Source organism: Yarrowia lipolytica, chromosome 1C (genome assembly GCF_001761485.1).
Source record: "Yarrowia lipolytica chromosome 1C, complete sequence".
NCBI classification, from domain to species: domain Eukaryota; kingdom Fungi; phylum Ascomycota; class Dipodascomycetes; order Dipodascales; genus Yarrowia; species Yarrowia lipolytica.
This window is the reverse complement of record NC_090772.1, coordinates 2719320-2738235: the sequence shown is the minus strand read 5'-3', so window position 1 is coordinate 2738235 and position 18916 is coordinate 2719320. Positions and strand designations below refer to the sequence as shown.

The window sequence follows — 18916 nt, the reverse complement described above, 5'->3', positions numbered from 1 at the left end:
AATTTTGTATGGTGTTTTGGCATGCATTTATCATGCATGGTTGGGCGCATGTATGGTTGATGGTGCGATAATGGTGGAGAATGATAGAGAAGTATTCAAGATGTGGAAAACAAGAGGTGAAGGAAAACAAGAGGGGAAGGAAAAGTACCCATGAACTTTGTAATCCAATGGTATTAGTAATGCAAAGGTAAATATTCCAGACTGACTCTCCAACAGATTTAGAGCTTTGGACTTGGGAAACACAGTGTCTCAGACAAACTGTAGGCACCCAGATCTCCACTAATGCCAACATGGGCAATCCAAACATATAAACAGTATAGTATGGTTTGCATTCTATCTGTCAATGCCAGTAAAATATACATTTTGGTCTCTCTAGATGATGTTTATGGTGTATGCTGTAATGTACAGAATGAAGGTTCTGCTTATGTCATCAGAGTCCATGTAGTTGTACGCCTGGGGCAAATTGAGCTCAAAGTTGAGTCAGAGTATTCTTCCGTACATACAGTACGCATTGAATTCCCTCCTTTTGACTTTTATCACGTGATTTGGTTGTTTTTTTCGAACCGGATCGAGTGCTGCCCTTCGAGTCTGATTTCCAATAAGACCAGTCAGGCAGAAATTTTGAGAGATAATAGCGACTAATTTGAGGTTACAGTAGAAGGAGCGAGTGAGGAATTGAAAAAGGTCTTGTCATGTTGCCTCCAAACCTCTCCACGGTGGCTCACTTCTTTTTTTATATTCTCACGTGAGCATGCTGCTCCGGATTATCTTTGCATATCGATATTTCGCAGCATATCAATTGACTTTGATCTCTTAGCCGAGGTGGCGAACTTCGATTCCATGAGAGTTGTTTGGTGTAAAAAGTAACCATGGCGGGTGGGTTTAAATAAGTAGCTGCAGAACTTGTGGGTGTCTGTTTGTGGGTGTGCAACTTCTCCGGCCTCAATTCGTGTATTACTACCCCGATTATGGCCCTCTTCTCTCCCGGCAATAACAACGTTATCTCCGATCACACCATTAAATGACATTAAATGACATGATTCCTGGACGCCTGTTTCCGTTTCCGTTTCCGTGTTGCGCGGAGGCTGCAGTAATTATATAAGAGCTACTTGTCGCACTTTTCGGAACCCTTGTAAACTCCCAACAAATAGACTCTTCTTCAACCACACTCACAATTCCCAACTAAACCACCCACCAGTCCTCCCAACCGCGACAACAAAGTTTCGCCACTGATCACAGCACAGCACAGCACATCACAGACAGCTCTACTCACACACAAAAAGACACGACAATGGGATCCCGAAGATACGACAGTAGAACGACAATCTTTTCGCCAGAGGGACGATTGTACCAGGTCGAGTATGCGCAGGAAGCCATCTCACACGCAGGCACAGCCATTGGCATTCTGGCCAAGGATGGCATTGTGCTGGCCGCCGAGCGAAAGGTCACCTCCAAGCTGCTGGAGCAGGACACCTCGGCCGAAAAGATGTACACTCTGAACGAATCCATGGTGTGTGCGGTCGCCGGTCTCAACTCAGATGCAGGCATTCTTGTTCAAAACGCCCGAAAGTCCGCCCAGGATTACTTGCGAACATACAACGAGGAGATCCCTTGCGAGCAGCTCGTCAAGCACGTGTGCAACGTCAAGCAGGGATACACCCAGCATGGAGGTCTACGTCCCTTTGGTGTGTCGTTCATCTACGCCGGCTACGACGACATCCGACAGTTCCAGCTCTACCAGTCCAACCCCTCGGGTAACTATTCCGGCTGGAAGGCTACTTCCATGGGCGCCAACAAGGCCAGTGCACAGACCCTACTGAGACAGGATTACAAGGACGACATGACGCTGGCCGAGGCATGCGAGCTCGCCGTCAAGATTCTGTCCAAGACCATGGACAACACTAATCTGACCAGCGAGAAGCTCGAGTTTGCCACCGTTAGCAAGGACGCCAAGGACCACGTCGTGCATCGAATCTGGCAACCCGACCAGATTGACCAGCTGCTCAAGGACAGCGGTCTGGGCAAGGAGGAGGATGACGAGTAGACATGACATGTGAAGGCACGTGAAGACACGTAAACCCACGGAAGCATGTATATATTGTAATTGACGTATGATGGATATTGGCGGAGTTTACGGGGGTGTAGGGGAGGTTAATTGAGTTGGATAGAGCGATGGCTTTTGATTGATCCGTCGATCTGGTTATGTTGATTATGTAAGCTTAGATCCGACCGATAAGGGGGTGAGGAATTGAAGGAGGAAGGTATGAGGGACGTAAGAAATCATACGGAGATGGTTTTCGTGGCCTCTGATCCCTGGTGTTCTCTTCCTCGACCTGTGTTCGTGTGTAGGTCCGGCAATGGGAGTGGTTTACCACCGGTATCGGTTTCAGATGATTGGCATAATCGGCCGATACATTTCCAGTGATATGACTGTTGTTTCAGCAAGACTTTCTGGGCAGTCTATACCATGGGGATGTTTGGTAAGACATGGTCGAAGCGGTGGTCAAGGGTGGATGGTCGAGTCAACCGTTGTGGGGTATAGGTTTTAGTAGGTCAAGTGCTTGCGATAAGTTTCAATTGATGTAAGAGGGTCTAATTGAACTTGTGGACACTGGTATGAGTGGCGGTATCCGGAATCGGGATATCTTTGGATTTAGTGGTCAGGAATCAATGAGTACCGTATCAATTTAAACAGACCTGTTTCCGGTTAATGTCAAATTCCATCCCGGATTCATCTGTCGTATCCACTCTCGATAACAGCAGTTGCAGTTGATTCGTTGAGGGGTGATTTAGTTGAGAACGAGTTGGATTAGTTGATTACAGCACTGTACTGTTTGAAGAGAGGTGCAGCTGGGAGTCTTATTCTGTTTCGTGGGGATGCTTCTTGATAAGCTTGAACAATAAATAGTGTGTTTAAAATGCTACAGCATGTACACTCACTGTACGTACGATATGTGTTGTACAGTACGGAAGACAATTCATCTTAGTCATCAGTTTCACTCCTACGTTGAATGAGCTTGACAATCAGATTACGAGTCCCTCTCTCTTTGTAATCCAACGTTCTGACGACTCTTGCTTCTAGGGCCTCTTTTTCAGATTTTCTCCTGAAACGAATGAAACGCGGCTTAACACATGATGCATGCATGTGAGATGACTCTCTAATTGGTACTCTCTGACACCTCCTCATCACCATGGACACCCTCCCTGTTGAGATTCTAGCTCGGATTTACTGTTTCTGCAATCTCGAAACCGCTGTGGCTCTCAGCCAGACGAATCGAGCAACTTGGTCCACCTGGTGCGACCTGGATGTTAGCCTTGCACAACCACTGGTGCTTGAACGGGTACCTTGGTTTACTCTCAACGAGTCCGGAACCGGTCTGACAACGTGGACCAGATGTGCATTGGCTATAGTTTCACGAACTCGTGCGACGAAAAACTCCTTTCGTGGATGGAGTGCCATCAAAGAAGGGGCTGTCAGAGAACAGATCCGTGTGCCAGAAGATAGCCGGTTCAAAGAACCAGTCAAAGAGAAGAGTTTGATCAAACCACGCATACTCTACGGAACCGATGTGATCCCAGAGAAGTCTCCGAGGGAAACAAAAGTTCGTCACTCAGACCCCTCCATCTCTGTCACTTTTCTAGAAGAGAACGACGTCTTTCTACACTTTGCAGACACACACGACATGTCCGAACATCAAATTGCAAACAAGAGTCTATGTACTCAAGACGAAGACGGAACCTGGGTGGTATCCAACAAAGAGTTCCTGTGGGATTTCATCCAGGTGACTCTGCTGCCCAACGGTGCAGGTGCCTTCTTTATGTCATACCGTTTCCATGAAGATGCACACATAGGGATTAATACGCCTCTATGTGTTCAAGTGTATCATGTCCCTTCGTCAGCTGTCCCAGCGTCATCTTTGGACTCTCTAGAATGGCAAGATGTAGCCACACGCATCGGACCCAAGATGTACCTGGAACTCGGAGACTCCTACTACTACCACACCACCGTCAGTTTCGGCATGATCTATAACGGATTCTTTTACGCTATGGTACAATCAGGTCTCTGGTTGAGATTGTGGATTGATTTGGAAGCCACTGACGCCGAAGGAGATTTTGTTCTTGCCGTGAACTCCAATTTCCCAGCCATTCGTTGCAGTAAAATGAATCCCCAAATGTCGACACACGTTCGGGGAAACAAAACTAGTGGCCTAGATAGATATTTTGTGCTCCCTTATCAGAAGCTCTCCTGGATCGGGGACCTACTCACAGGTGTGTCGTACTGTGGAGAAACGTTTAAACAGAGTCTAGAAGATCATTCTTATCAGATGGCTCCATTTTTCGCACGTGACGATATGAATAGCCCTGGGTTCTACAAATGGCCAGTCAGTAATTGAACCAGAGCATTGTCATAATAGAAATGTAATTAATATCATATTTTGTATGTCAGTACTTCCACTAAACACAGACAGTCCTGTCTAGCTCCTCGTAGTATCTTTTCAGCTTGAGTACCTTGGCCCTAGCTGGTGGATTCCTAGCTACCTTGAAGTAATTGGGCTCTGGCTCCTCGTCTTTGCCAATCTGACATCCTTCAAACATTTTAGCCAGCAATTCTACTCCGACACTTTCAAAGTTGAGCTCATCGTCGTAGTACCGCAACAAACCCTTCTTCCAGGCAGTGTGGAATGACGGACGTTTGAAAGAGTGCTTGAAGAACTCGTTGATGACTGAAACCACTCTGTTGAACTGGAGTCGATGAACCTTTGCACTAACCTTGTCACCTGGTTTCATGATGCCTGTTTTGATGAGATGGTCACGTGGGAGCTGGTTCTTGAGCTCTCGGCTGAGTAGGGCCTTTCTGAAACTGGTACTGAGCAAACTGCGGAAATTTAGCGCACCCTGAACGGGATGCGGACTCAGAAACATGTGGTGGGCTTTGGGAATCACGTGCCGTTGGACAAGCGTCAGAGCGATTTCGTGACGGTCGGAAATATTGCTGTTGATGGGAATCAGGCGCCAGTGCATAGTTTCCAGAACGACCATGAATCTGAGATGGGACAGATTTCGGTCGTGAGATAAAAAGTACAGGGTCTTGCATGTGTGTGACAGTGAGACGAGGTCCTGGTCGGAAATGTGCACCAGGCACAGAATTAGAAGTTCTGGGGGTAGCTGTAGAAGCATGATTGTGTAAATGGTATTAGATGGTGATGGTGGGGTGAAATATATGTTAGTAGATGGTGTTTTTGGTTGGTCGTCTTAGGTTAGGAGGCCGTGCTGTTGTCAGTTGTCTGTGCGCGGTGATAGTTGTGTTTTGCCTGTTCCTGTGTTAGATCCCAGTCTGAAAGCCGCGGCACAAGGGTGTGGCTGTGTAAAGGCCGTACAGTAGGGTACTCACTGAAGTAAACGAGTGGGATATGTGTGTGGGGATGGCTTGTCAGCTTCGTCTGTGTTAGCGGAATTGACATGTTTCCGAGAGAACTTGAGATTTAATAACATGATGTGATACACCATGTTTCCACTTCAATATCACATTATCAGTGATAGATACAGTAGCTACTCACTGTTCTGTAAGAAATACAGATTCGGTATCCAGTCGTTGTGTTGAGAGCCACCAGGTTGTTACTGCAAGGATTCTGCCGATACCAACTTGCTCAGAAACGCTCCTCAGTCGTGTCAATCCAACTACTTGTAGTCGATTTCAACACTGGCGCCAAAGGAAATGAGACCAAACCTATGACGATATATAGTGTGCCGAATGTGTGGAGAACACGGAAAGGTTGCCTGTGTTTGGGTCGTCTGTCGATGGGTTTCGCTGCCTCAAGTATTTGGTGCTCGTAACACTGTCGTTAGACCGTATCGTACTCCTTCTCTAGCAACTCGCTCTTCCGTAGATGCCTTGGTAGTGGGACTTTCCTTGCATTCACCCTTGCTGGGAGGCTTATCGTTTTAGCACGCATGTCAGACGCACATCCCAACCTATCTCACATGATCGGGCAGTGTCTGCGAAAACCTCCGATCACGTGATGGAGCGGAATCGGCAGAAAAACACGGGGCCGTCACGGAAAATACAGGACCGGCGCGTTAATGAGAGACCACGTGATAAGCTCCCCCTCCCTCCTACCCGCCGCCCCTCTCTTACGTGACCCGCCAGCCCTCCTGTCCCAAAATAGCCACAACCTTTTCCATTTTAGACTTCCTTTTTGGGAAACCTGAACGCCAAATATATTGTCATCACTAACCGGATGCTGAATAACAATGTTATCACGTGACAGGGACGGCGAATTGCGAGTCTGTGGGGGTCTTTTGTTGGTCCCCTGGAGAGTATATCCTTGATGGGTGGAAAGCTGACGGTATGATGTCGAAAAAAAGGAATCTGTCGCAGGTTTTGGAACCAACTTTCTAACAAGTTGGGTCATGAAATTCAAACTAATGCTGAGAATCCCAACTAAATATATTATTGCCGAACCTGAACTTTTTGCAATAAATGACTTACCTTCTCAAACAATGACAGAGGTTAAATTATCAATAACACTTGTATATATATAGATATAAATATATATAGATGTCTCAATTTCCCGAGATTGATCATTCCAATTCAGCTGATGAACCTCGCCAATTTAACAATTAATCAGTCAGATTATCCGTCCATTCACTAGTCACCATTTGAACAGCAAAGGGCAGACAGGTCATCTAGAAGGAGGCATTTGGGGTCCGGTCAAAGCGGGAGATAACTTCGAAACTACTTAGTACAATCCATACTTTAATAAAACGTCCTTGGAAGAATTGGACCCACTTGCAGTAAAGACTCAACGACTTTTACCAACTTTTATTCATCAACTAAAATCTCAACTATTTAATTTTAAATCCAAGTAACTGAACTAATAATCCCACCCTTAGCTCCACAACAAGAACCACTACAATTCTCTCAATCGTCAGCTAAATGTTCTATAAATTGAATTTTCCACTTCTCATGACTCTATATATTGCTGTCATAGTTATCAACTAACAAAGATTCCCAAATAGCCAAAAAAAATAACATCTGTTTTTTTCAGTCACTGAATCGTCAGCCAATTACGCCAACAACAATACATAAAGTCCTGAAAAAAGGCCATTCAACTCTCCCCAGCTGTCTCCCGTATATATTCTCTTAATGTGTCTTCTTCTATTTTATCCTATATCAATATCTAAACAATGCTTCTCTCCTTCAAACCAACTGGAGTTCAATTATACTACTTAAACAAATTCTCAAGTGTGATGAATCCTTAGGTAACTTTTCCAGTTCAGCTCTAACATGGTAATAAAATCATAAAAAAACCTGGTTCAGTCCGTGTTGTATGTTGGTCCACATAGCTTCGCGTGTTTGTTCGTTCATCAAGAGCTATTAATCGAGCGCGACCAGAAAAAACGTTCACCATGGAAACAGCGCAAGCCCAAGCTTCGGCGGGTAACTCCTTGGGCGCTCCGAACCCCCCACCTCCTGATTTATCGCGAGGTGATGGAGCCACCTCAACCGAAACCCCCAACCAAACCGACATTGAAAAAATCCAAAAAAACGACAAAAACGATGAAAACAACAAAAAAAACGACAAAAACGACAAAAACGACAAAAAAAACGACAACAATATCACCCTCAACGCCTGGAAGAGCAAGGCCGAAGTCAAGGCTCTCCTGACATCGAACCCCTCCACACTCAAATTCAACCTCAACAAGGAGCGAATTTCGGAGCCCCTTGCGGCGCCGAATGGTAGGCATACCTCCGGCCGTTTCAACGTGTCCTATGTAGCCAGCAAGGAAAACTTCTTCCGAAGAGCTCTTGACCGCTCCGCCACCCCTGATTGGAATCTTCCTATCTCCATGTTCCTCGAGCACCTCGATAACGCCGCTGAAGTCGACGAGAAGGACACCATCAGTGTCCTCGAGGGCGTCATCGAAAAGTTCGACGAGATCAAGGGTCAGGTTGGTCTGGCGGAGTTTGACCTGTCCAGGCACAACCTAGACATCGTCCCCCACCTGATCGACCAGATTAACTTAGAACAGGACCCTGAAGACTGCTACCAAGTGGGAAATGGTTGGCACTACCTGACGTCGGACGCCCTCACTGACCCCCACGAACAACGAATGGCTGTCATTCTGGAGACAGTTAGTCTCATTGTTGAGGCCAATACTCAAGATTATCGCATCATGAGGAAGGGCTCGGCTAACCCTGCTGGACGAAGAGTACTTTACTACTTCAACCTACCCTCGTACATGAAGATGGAGCGTCAGACGGAGGATGCTTTCAAGATCCACCTCAACGCTATTCTCAACCAGTTCGACGTAGACATTGATCAGGCCATTCCAGGTTCCTCCCTCTTGAGTGGCACCCTTCTGATGACCTCTGCCAACCATCAGAACATCTCGGGTCCTGTGATCGCAGTTCGTGCTCTCCTAGGCTCCACCCTGCCCCAGACCATCCCCGACTTCTTCGTCAACCTGGATCCCACCAAGGCTAGGCTTACCGGCTCAAAGTTGATCAAGATGCACTTCGCCAACGGCGATAACATCTGTGTTAAGTGCAAGAGCACTAAGCACATCCGGGAGGCCTGCCCCGAGAAAGACATGGTCACTCCCAAGATCTTCCGCACCCGCGCTCACCAGGGTACCCTCCCACAGAGAGGTAAAGCCCTTGCTTCCATCCATGCCCCATCCACCGTGGAGCCCCCGGTCCAAACTCGCAAGTTCCACCACACGCCTGCTACTCACCAGTGGGAGACCGTCGGCACTAAGTCCCCTAGACATAGACGGACTCGAGACACGTCCCCCCAACCCACCGGTCAGAAGCCCCTCCGATCTTACTACAACTTTGAAGTCTTGAGCGACAAAACCGGAGAGGACACACCCGAAGAGACCGAGCAAACTAACCAGCTGCCCTCTACGAACCAGCAGCATGGAACTCAGAATCTACCCATCAACATCCCCGCCTCCGAGGAAGACACAGTTCCCGACGACCAGGAAACGGAACAGGCTGACGTATCCATGAACGGCTTTGACACCCAGCCTGACGCACTTGCTCACCCTGAAGTAGCCCCTGATGTCACCCAGTTTCTTCCCCCCGCTACCCCGCTTAACACCGAGGCCACCAACAACGGCCTTCCCCACGACCACACCAGTCCCAACACGACCAACCAAACACAACCCCCCCCCGGAAGTATCCACGAGGGCCGACCCCGAGGAGGGCACACCACCTCCAGTTTCTCTGGCGAGCCCTCTCACACCACGCTCGGCAAGAAGCACATTGCGGTCTTCCAGACCGCCTCGAGCGAGGTTCCGGTGCAAATCCTGAACCCGGACAGGTCGGAGAACAGACTCTGCTGGCTGCCTTCTCAGGAGGTAGCAAAGTTCATTGACGGGAGGTGCCCGACATTCCTGTCTACATGCCACTTCAAAGTTTTCCACGACGGTGCGACACTCAGCTCGGTAGACGAGATTGTAGAACCCCCGAACAGTCCCCCGAACCCCCCTAGGGTGACCACTCTCCATGAGGTGGACACAATGCTCCGACCGGGGCAGAACCAGTAAGCATGTCTTTCACCTCTACTACCACCCCTTCTAAAGCCCCATGTAAGAGCACCCAGGCCAAAATGAAATCTCCGAATGTTAAAGTCATCACGGCTAACATCGGCGGTTTTAAGATGGCGGAAGCGCTTAACCGATTACCCGACACCATTGTAAACATTATTCGAACTACTCACTACCCCGATCTCGTCCTTCTTCAAGAGACGAACTGGGTGGACTCCTCCCTACAAACCGCTCAACAAATCATTTCAAACTCGCCCTACCCGGGGGGCAGACACTACACCCTCCTCGGCTCCACAGCTGGTGTTTCTAATAGAAGCGTCGGCGTGGGGCTAGTCTATTCCGACAACGTCACCATCACAAACTTTACAACAGTTTTTGAATACTTCCCAGCCCTAGACAACAGACTGTGTTTGGCCGACGTGCACATCAAAGGCACCGACAGACACCTATCGCTGATCAACGTATACGCACCAAACGAGCAGGGAGCCTCCCCCTTCACTAACCGGCAGTTCTACCAGTCACTAGACGACTATCTACGCCTCCATCCCTGCCAATACCCCCTGATAGCGGCAGGCGATTGGAACGCGGTCGCCTCCAACGACGGCAGGATTGGCGAAAAAGTGACGACTCACCTTAAGGACTTCTTAGCTAACTGGGACTTACTAGACACCTACACTCTAATCAGCAAACACAGAAAAGGCCTCTACACTCACACCAACAACAGCCGCGGAGCTGGCAGGCGCCTGGATCAGCTGCACATCTCTTCGACACTCTCACAGTGGATCAAATCCACACAACTGGTAACCAACAAGCAGGGTCACAACATCACGAAGTCCTCTCACCACGCGGTCCAATTCGTCTTTAACTTTGGCAACCTCACCCAGCGACAAGACAGAGGCCCAGGCACCTGGAGGATGCCCTGGTGGGTTTTTGATACAGAGTACATTGCTTGGCTCAAGTTCCACGTCAAATCCATTCTGAAGCGATATGGTCCTTTGAAGCCCAGCCTGAAGCTGCAATGCCTGAAAGAAAACATTAAGGTCACCATCCAACAGGAAGCCAAAAACCGCGCACTTCGAGATTCCAACCACCCAGACAACAGACGCCGCGAGGCCCTCATGGCAACAGCCTCAGACTGGCAAGCCTACCCAGCTAACGAGCCATACCCGATGCTCCATGCTCGGGTCGAACAATCCAAGCAACAGATGGAGATCCACTCCCTACGGAACCACCAAGGCCGAGTGAAGACCGACACCTCCTCTCTCTGCGACATCTCAGCTCGATACTTTGACAACATCTTCGACAGAGCTGCCGATATCAACGACACCGACGACAGCGCCTTTTTAGACCTCTTCCCCGAAGAAACCCGGAGGGTGAATACAGCTAACCCAAGCCTGGACTCGTCTTTTACCAAGGAGGAGATCTTCGATACCATCAAGGCGTCTACGCACAACAGCGCGCCAGGGCCAGACGGCATCCCGTACAGGTTCTACCGCGACTGCTGGGATGAGCTGGGGGACTTGATGACGGACGTCTACAACGAAGCTGGAGCCGACTCGCCCATCAGCACCGAACGCAACACCGCTATCATCAAACTACTGTACAAGTCGGGAGATCAGGCCGACATCTCCAACTACAGGCCTATTTCTTTGATCAACACAGAGGTGAAGATCTACACACAGCTCATTAACAAAGCCATCCAGAACATTCTTCCGGACAGCATTCACGGCGCCCAAAACGGTTTCGTACCGGGTCGACACATCACTAACAATCTCGACACCATGGATCATTTTTGCAACGCCTACTCCCAGCTGAACATGGGTTGGGTCGTAGGATCACTGGACTTCCGGAAAGCCTACGACACTATCAGCCAGAGTTGGGTGATAAAGACGCTTCGAAATGTGGGTGTCTCGGAACTGATGATCAACCGTATCCTAGCTGTACAACAGAACGCAGTAACGAGAATCAACATCAGAGGTGTCCTATCTCGCCCAGTCCGCATCAAGATCGGAGTGAGACAAGGATGCCCTCTCTCTCCAACCCTCTTCATCATCGCAGTAGACGCACTTGTGCGTCGTCTGGACCGAGAGATGTTTGGACTGGCCCCAGGCCTGCCACTATCCCACCACCACACCACTGGGCACAGGCCGCCACAACCCCCTACTCACCCGGAGGCAGTGGCAGCTGGACACATGAAGGTGTCGGCTTTCGCGGACGACATAGCGGTGTTCCTCAACAACATCCAGGACGTGGCCACGGTTGGTAGAGTGCTCTGCCTCTTCCAACGGGTCTCAGGCCTCACACTAAACCCGTCAAAGACGGTGCTTCAGAAGATCGGCCCCCCCGATTGTTTTGTTCCACTAACCTTTATTGACGCAGAATGGCAGCGAACAATTGACGCCACCTGGCCAACCGACAACAACACACGACAGGCCCCGACGCTCCGGACATCTGACAACATTTTCCGGTACCTCGGAGTACACTTCGGAAATCGCGAAAGGTTGGACACGCACTACGCTCAGATCAAGGAGGACCTCAAGGAGTCGCTGCGACGCCTTTCACTATGGGGTCTCCCCTATTACAGCAAGGCGTGGATGATCAACATCTACTTCTTCTCGAAACTGAATTTCCTTGGACCCTACGTCAGCCAGATCGACAACACCTTCATCCGAGAGCTGAACGAACTAGCGTGCGACAAGATCAACAAATTATCACCCGACAAAACACGCAAAACCTTCAGCAATGGTTTCATCCAAACTCCGGTAGGCAGAGGAGGACTGAACCTGCGGGACATGGGACGTTTCATGGTGTGCCTGAAGGCCGCTCGGGCTTACAGGTTCTTCCATGGCTCATCGCCGGCCCTTTGGGACTGCACCTTCCAGTTCTACAGCAGAACTCACAGTCTCACACAGGAAAAGCCACACCAGCGCGTCGACTGCCGCTTTCCGACAGGCCAAGCTTGGGGCTACGCAGCCTCCCCCACCATGCGAGACGCAATCAGAGCTTCTTTCGAGCTCAACAAGCCCCTCACCGCGGAACATGCCAACCCTCGAGAAGATCACGAGCCCTCTACAACAGACACAGTTAATCACAGAATCTGGGAACGAAACCAGGTGAACGTGAGAGCAGCAGAATCTTTCCGGGAAGCACACGTCGACATCGCAGCCGCGAGACGATACCATCCGGTCAGAATGGTGTCCACAGCGGAAATCGACCACCTCCGGTGGAGCATGGGACCACTTACTCTAGAGAACTTCATGTTTCACAAGACCTCGTCTCCCGACTTGCCAAACTTCCCACACACACTTGCACGACCGAAGAAGTGGACTCAACGAAGCGACTACGGGGGCATCTCTGACGACATGGTCTGGCAGGAGGTAATGCATGACCTTCGAAAACACTACATCGCCGACGCCAACAAAGCACAAGTTCTTCACCTCATGCGGATATCTCGACTTCCGCTCGTGAAATGGAGATACCCTGACGACCACGTTTTCACCAAGAAGAATCCAGGATGCGGGCTCTGTGATAAGGCCATCATTCAGGATCTGCACGAGCATATCTTCTGCAAGTGCGAAGTTCTTCTTTCCATGTTGACCAGGATGAAGATTCCGTCAGTGGACTCTCTAAAGGACTGGATCTTTACCGAGTCGAAATGTGGAGTACTCCCCTCTTTCCCAGGGCATGTGAACAGTGACGCCCCCCGGAAACATCAACAAGTCAAGACACGCAAATATCTGCGGGAATTGGCTTATGGGATCTGGAAGATGGAGAGATCCCTCCGGTACTCAGGGGACGACGCCACCCTGGGACATGTCCAACAGGGTTTGCTTCAATTCCTGAAGGAAGCCCAGATGTGTTTCTACGATGGACAACCGCCAGCACTTCACGATGAGCGAGAGTAGACACAGTAGCAAGCGTAAAAGGCGGCCGAGGCCACCGAGAGAACAGCGTAGCAGGGCGCGTAGTCACCACAGGGGACGCAGAACCAAACCAATGACGAAGAAGAACCACAAGGAGAAGTTTTCAAAGGCAATGCAAATGAAGAGGGCAATGGAAGGATTGAGATTAGAGAACTGGAGACTGGAGTGGCGTTTTCCCGATGAACGAACAAACACGCGAAGCTATGTGGACCAACATACAACACGGACTGAACCAGGTTTTTTTATGATTTTTTTACTGGAAATAGGTACGTGCCAAGTTGGACCATGACACTAAACGTGTTTAATTAGTAATATTCGTGTAAGCGTACATTCATTTCAAAGGTTATTCTTTCACGGCAAAGTTATAATTAAATGAATGTATATGCAGAAAAAAAAAAAAAATGTACATACTGTTGGGCAGTTCACCAGTACTCTGTTGTGAAAACCTCGACGCAGACCACTTTTGGATACTTTGCAGTACATAAAATGTAGCTATTGCCGATCTTTAGCCCTTCATAACGTCTTCTGTTGACTGGCATTGTTGTTGTTCATCTGTTTTTCAATCAAAAAACAAGGCGATTTCGTCTATAGATGCACATTGTCTCTTATGCGAATGTCTAATCGGTTCCATGGTGTTAGATGGTAGATGTCCGCACCAGGTAGAACGAGCAGATTCGGATCACCGAGTTGTTGCGGTCATTTCGATACTCCTTTCGGCCTACTTTTAGCTTGTTGACTGTCCCGAAGATTGAATACGCCTGCCATCTAGTCTGTCTCACCAAGTGTGAGTACTAATTGCAAGATATTACTTGTTGCGAAGACGAAAGGGAGGTCAACTCCTCCTTTGGCAATTGATACAAAGGCCGTCTCAGCCGGTAATTTGACTGACTGATGCCCCCAGTGCTGCTGTCCAAGACTGCTTTGCAACGACCATCCCAGTCCACGCCCGACCAATTCAGTTAACGCCTAATTTTCAACGGCGGCTAATGCGGCATTGACTTTGTGAGATTGTAATCAGATGGTCTGGAACAGTCGAGGATCGACATGGCCTAACTTTTCTGCGTCCGGCTACACGGGGGCTCGGGCGGGGGTGAGTTGGGTGTCGGTCAGTACCTCGCCTCGAGTGGAGAAACTTGAAGGCCACTAATGTCCATATCTCACCTCAATGCACCTTGGATGTAGGTCTCAACAATGACACCTCCTTCACTAGAATCTCCACCGACGTCCAGTGCCCGTAGTGGATAGGGAACGGCGTCTAACCACAGCATGTTCCTGGGCCCCACGGATGCAATAATGTCTCAGCTGCACACGTGCCAAGTTTCCGGGCCATGATTCACTGCTCTGCTCCCAACCACCTCTTATTCTCTCGAGTCATGTCTCAGTTCCGGCAGATTGATCTGATAATCTGCGGCTCTAGCTCCGAAGAGCTTGAGTTAGTTCGCTCTGGGAGGCATGTAGGCAAATACAGGATCAGTGGGGCGTGTTGGACTTCAATTGATGAATAGAAAGGCGACAACAGTCATTTCTATCTACCACCCTACTGTGTCAATGTCTTGTCTCTGTCAATGCCTTTTCACGATCCGATCAGATAAAACGCACACATGCAGGTGGACCTGAAGATGAAAAAGATTAGTCGGTGAGACCAGAGAGACTAAACGAGACAAAGAAACCAATCGATGGCCTAATCAAATAGGATGTCCTGATGGGTTCCGGATATGGACAATAAATGGACCGTGAAACTGTATATAAACCCCACTGGATGGCTACTAACTGCCGCCCAATCAACAAAGCGCCTACTCCTCCTAAAATGAAGTTGTCTTCTCTCATTGTTCCCTGTCTGGCTTCTCTGGCCCTGGCCCAGACCAACGCTACTGCCCACAACAGCACGGTTCCCCACGAGAACTCCAAGACCACCATCGTCGTTACCAACGACGATTCCTGGGCCTCTGCCAACATTCGGGCCTTCTACGATGCTCTCAAGAAGGAGGGCTACAACGTGTTCATGTTTGCTCCTGCTGTGCAACAGTCCGGAACTGGAGGTACCTTCAACCTGCCTACCAATGCTACTCTGGCCAAGGGAGCCGAGTGGCAGACTGCCCCCGCTGGCGCTCCCTCTTGGGCTCACGACGAAAAAGACGATCACATCTGGTACTTTGACGGCACTCCTGGAGCCGCCGTGTCGTTCGGTTTTGACTACGCTCTGCCCAAGTTCTACCCCAACACTACTGTTGATCTCGTTGTCTCCGGACCCAACGAGGGCTGGAACCTCGGCCCCTTCGTCTACACTCTGTCTGGAACCGAGGGAGCCATGTACACCTCTATTCTTCGAGGAGTTCCTGCAGTGGCCTTCTCCGGAAACAACGACCACACCTACTACGCCAACGCTTCCAACTCCGAAACTTCTGCCCACAAGATCTACGCCAAGGCCTCCACTGCCATTGTCAAGAACCTGCTGGAGAACGCCAAGGGCCGACCCTCTGTGCTTCCCATCGGAGTCGGCATTTCTGTCAACCTCCCCAACGTTGGAGATATTGATCCCACTGGCAAGTGTGTGGACCCCAAGCCCATCTTCACCCGTCAGACCGGACGAGGAGCGGCCACCTACAAGCTTATCTTCAACGAGACCAGTGGAGTCTTTGATGAAGACGAGAACCTCAAGACTGACGCTCTGCGGGCATGTTTCAACGGTGACTGCTTCTTGCCTGATGAGACAGATGTGGTCACCAAGTGGGGCTGCTACTCTTCTATTTCTGTCATCACTGCTGACTACGATGCTCCTGGTGGTGTGGCTGCCGAGGTTCAGTATCTGAACCGAAACCTGGTCACTTTTGCTCCCACTGGTTACGGCTCCTTCCCGGGACGAAAGTGATCATACCTACGACGTATGACAACTCACGATACCATTTAGATTCTGTATAATTAACGATCGCCATATCCAAAGCTCTACGTAGGGGGCGTTACATGATCTCTACGGCAGCTTCTCAGTTTTCTCATTTCATAAAAAGATAATTAGTTAAGTGGCATAAATAGGAGGAGCGTCGCCATTGAGGTTGAGAGACACCTTGGTCTTGAATCGCACATCGTAATATTTGACCTTGTTGTTTTCCCAAAACTGGAACCGAAGCGTTGTAGATACCAGGTGAGATACCGGGTAGGGATGCTGGGGAGATGTGGATGAGTTGAGAGGCAGATTTTTGACGGTTAGTGAGTAATCGAGAGTCTTGGGCGGATTCATGTCTCGTAACAGAGGATATGTGCTTGTGGTTGAACCTGTTTGTTGAGTCAGAATCACCTCGACTCCTTTCAGTTTGATGGCGTTCTTTTCAGGGAGATAATCCTGGAGGGGAGTCACGTGCATTTTGAGGTTGATGATATCATTGACGAGTTTCGAGTGTTGCAATTGCAAGGTCACATCTGCTCTTTGGGGCCATAGATAGCGCGCTCCTCGGTCTGTATCTGTATCACTTTGTGGGGCGTTTCTGAGGATCGTGAGAGGCAGTAAAGCCGAGGTTTTCTGTGGTTTCTTCAAAAAGCGGCTCTTGGGCCTGGCCACATAGGACACTCGTATCGAGTACGACAGGTAGCCATGGACCGATTCTGGAGTGGAGTTTTGGATGGGAATGCACACGTCTCGGAGTGTCGAACTGACCATGTCTGGCATATGGGTGCCTGGGCTGAGCACCTGGGTGGACCAGATGGAGGTGGACTGCGTGCCGGACCCCAGGGGACATTTCTGCACGAGCTCAATCGTCAACGGCTCCTCCAGTTGCAGCAGGTCTGTGTCTGTGGTTTTGATGGCCGGGTAGAACGGCGTTGACTCATGCGCTAGTTGTTGGATCGCCTGTGTGAAGGAGGGTAGTTCGTCCTCTGGAGGGGGGAGATGGAGACCCTCCACATTGTCCTCGACGACCTCCGAGTCGCCCAGATATGGCAACACCGCTTTGGAGTTGGTGAGCACAAACATGGCTGTGGTGTTGGTGTATCAGTACTTGTACTGTAGATAAGGGATTGATGGTTAATCCTTGGGTGAGGTGTTTTACTCTCTCTGACTAAGTGCGGCTGTGTACCAAGAGGTCTTAGAGTGCAATATATATACGGGACAATCTATGGGCGAGCCAGTGTACGGCGCTACGGTGAGCCAAGAGCTGAGTCACACGGAATCCCTCTTCCTTACTCGCAGACACCGTTGAAAAATCTACTTTGCATCTCCGGCCATTGTAGACGGAAAGACGAGATGAGCGATATGCGCTCAAGTCGGGGATTAGTGCATTTATTAGAATTTAAACTAGATAATTATACTCAGTGGGTCGGTAATAACCGACCGATATTGTAAAATATCCACAAAGTCCTCAAAATGACGGTATTTTCTCTTGTCACCCCCATTCTTAACTCCGCGTATTTGAGTTCGGGGCGCGCGTTAATGCAGGTTGCGTGAAGTGCAGGAAGCGTCTCAGATGCAAGTTGTACGCCGCATGAAATTTATTAAAGTTCAAGCACAAATTTGGACTCAACGGTGGTTAGGTTGGCTGTTAGGGGTGTTCCTGATGACTAATCGGCCCTAGAAGCGAGCTGTAGTATGTCAATATCCTTGAGGTCCGATTGAAAGTGTTTTGAGCACAGATTTGCCTCCCATAATCGACATGCACTGTGTCTACCCCAGACCTCGGCAATTGGTCAGCTGCATATGGTTTTTTTCTTGGCAGAATGGGTTTGTCTATGGAACGTAGTAATAACACAAGAATCTATGATATTCTTATTCGGTAGTCTAATTGAAGCCATAATGGGCGTAGACACTTGCTGCGGGTGTCTAGTCCAGCCGAATTGGGGTACCATAACACCAGGATCGGGTTTTTAGATGAAGAAGTTGGTGACAGCAACAACTGGAGCTGTACATACCTACAGATATGGTGCAAACCCCACTCTCCGGCGGCTAGAGGCGGCACATCTAGCATCTCGGACACCGATCGGAAACATGTCTAACGCCCTCGAGACCCAAGAGCTCGTCTACGATAAAACAGCCTTTGATCCGTCAGTCATGGGTTACATATTCGGATGAGTACATGGTTATGGTTTGGCACCAGAGACAGGAGTGTTTAGCTCCATGACAAATAGTCTGGCGGTGATAGTTGGAGATCGTTTGCTAGGACCGATTCTAGATCTATACGAAATGTTTCTCCCAATCGCATGTGTTGTCTCTATTATCTCCCTGTTTCCGCGATATCCACTCACTTTTGTTAGCCACCCATTTATCACGCGTTCCCGTTAATCATGGCATGAGTCACACTACAGTCCCCATAGACAATAGATGGAGAATGCCCATGTTTAGATCAGATGATTCTTGGCGAATTTTTGCAGTCCTTGTTATACACCAGTTGGTTGTGAGTAAGACACCCGTCATCCACCATTAAAATGACAAGGGATCAAGTCTGAGAGAAGCA

At 49.2% G+C, this 18916-nt stretch overlaps 7 protein-coding genes across 7 annotated transcripts; 5 read left to right on the top strand and 2 right to left on the bottom strand.

Annotated features, from left to right (window-relative positions):
• Window positions 1-1291: 1291 nt before the first annotated feature.
• YALI1_C27369g (uncharacterized protein) lies at window positions 1292-2044 on the top strand (the record flags this gene model as incomplete). Its single annotated transcript, XM_068282483.1, has 1 exon — window positions 1292-2044. One exon carries the CDS (start codon window positions 1292-1294, stop codon window positions 2042-2044), a length of 753 nt encoding a protein of 250 aa, XP_068138584.1.
• A 1147-nt stretch (window positions 2045-3191) lies between these two features.
• On the top strand, window positions 3192-4394 carry YALI1_C27350g (uncharacterized protein; the record flags this gene model as incomplete). The annotated part of the gene is made up of 1 exon (XM_068282482.1): window positions 3192-4394. One exon carries the CDS (start codon window positions 3192-3194, stop codon window positions 4392-4394), a length of 1203 nt encoding a protein of 400 aa, XP_068138583.1.
• A 61-nt stretch (window positions 4395-4455) lies between these two features.
• YALI1_C27330g (uncharacterized protein) lies at window positions 4456-5178 on the bottom strand (the record flags this gene model as incomplete). The annotated part of the gene is made up of 1 exon (XM_068282481.1): window positions 4456-5178. One exon carries the CDS (start codon window positions 5176-5178, stop codon window positions 4456-4458), a length of 723 nt encoding a protein of 240 aa, XP_068138582.1.
• Window positions 5179-7410: 2232 nt separating this feature from the next.
• Window positions 7411-9555, top strand: YALI1_C27308t (uncharacterized protein; the record flags this gene model as incomplete). The annotated part of the gene is made up of 1 exon (XM_068282480.1): window positions 7411-9555. The coding sequence occupies one exon, from the start codon at window positions 7411-7413 to the stop codon at window positions 9553-9555; it is 2145 nt and encodes a 714-aa protein (XP_068138581.1).
• Window positions 9556-9557: 2 nt separating this feature from the next.
• On the top strand, window positions 9558-13460 carry YALI1_C27286t (uncharacterized protein; the record flags this gene model as incomplete). The annotated part of the gene is made up of 1 exon (XM_068282479.1): window positions 9558-13460. One exon carries the CDS (start codon window positions 9558-9560, stop codon window positions 13458-13460), a length of 3903 nt encoding a protein of 1300 aa, XP_068138580.1.
• Window positions 13461-15285: 1825 nt separating this feature from the next.
• Window positions 15286-16347, top strand: YALI1_C27229g (uncharacterized protein; the record flags this gene model as incomplete). Its single annotated transcript, XM_502030.3, has 1 exon — window positions 15286-16347. The coding sequence occupies one exon, from the start codon at window positions 15286-15288 to the stop codon at window positions 16345-16347; it is 1062 nt and encodes a 353-aa protein (XP_502030.1).
• Window positions 16348-16491: 144 nt separating this feature from the next.
• Window positions 16492-17442, bottom strand: YALI1_C27207g (uncharacterized protein; the record flags this gene model as incomplete). Its single annotated transcript, XM_502029.3, has 1 exon — window positions 16492-17442. One exon carries the CDS (start codon window positions 17440-17442, stop codon window positions 16492-16494), a length of 951 nt encoding a protein of 316 aa, XP_502029.3.
• Window positions 17443-18916: the final 1474 nt, after the last annotated feature.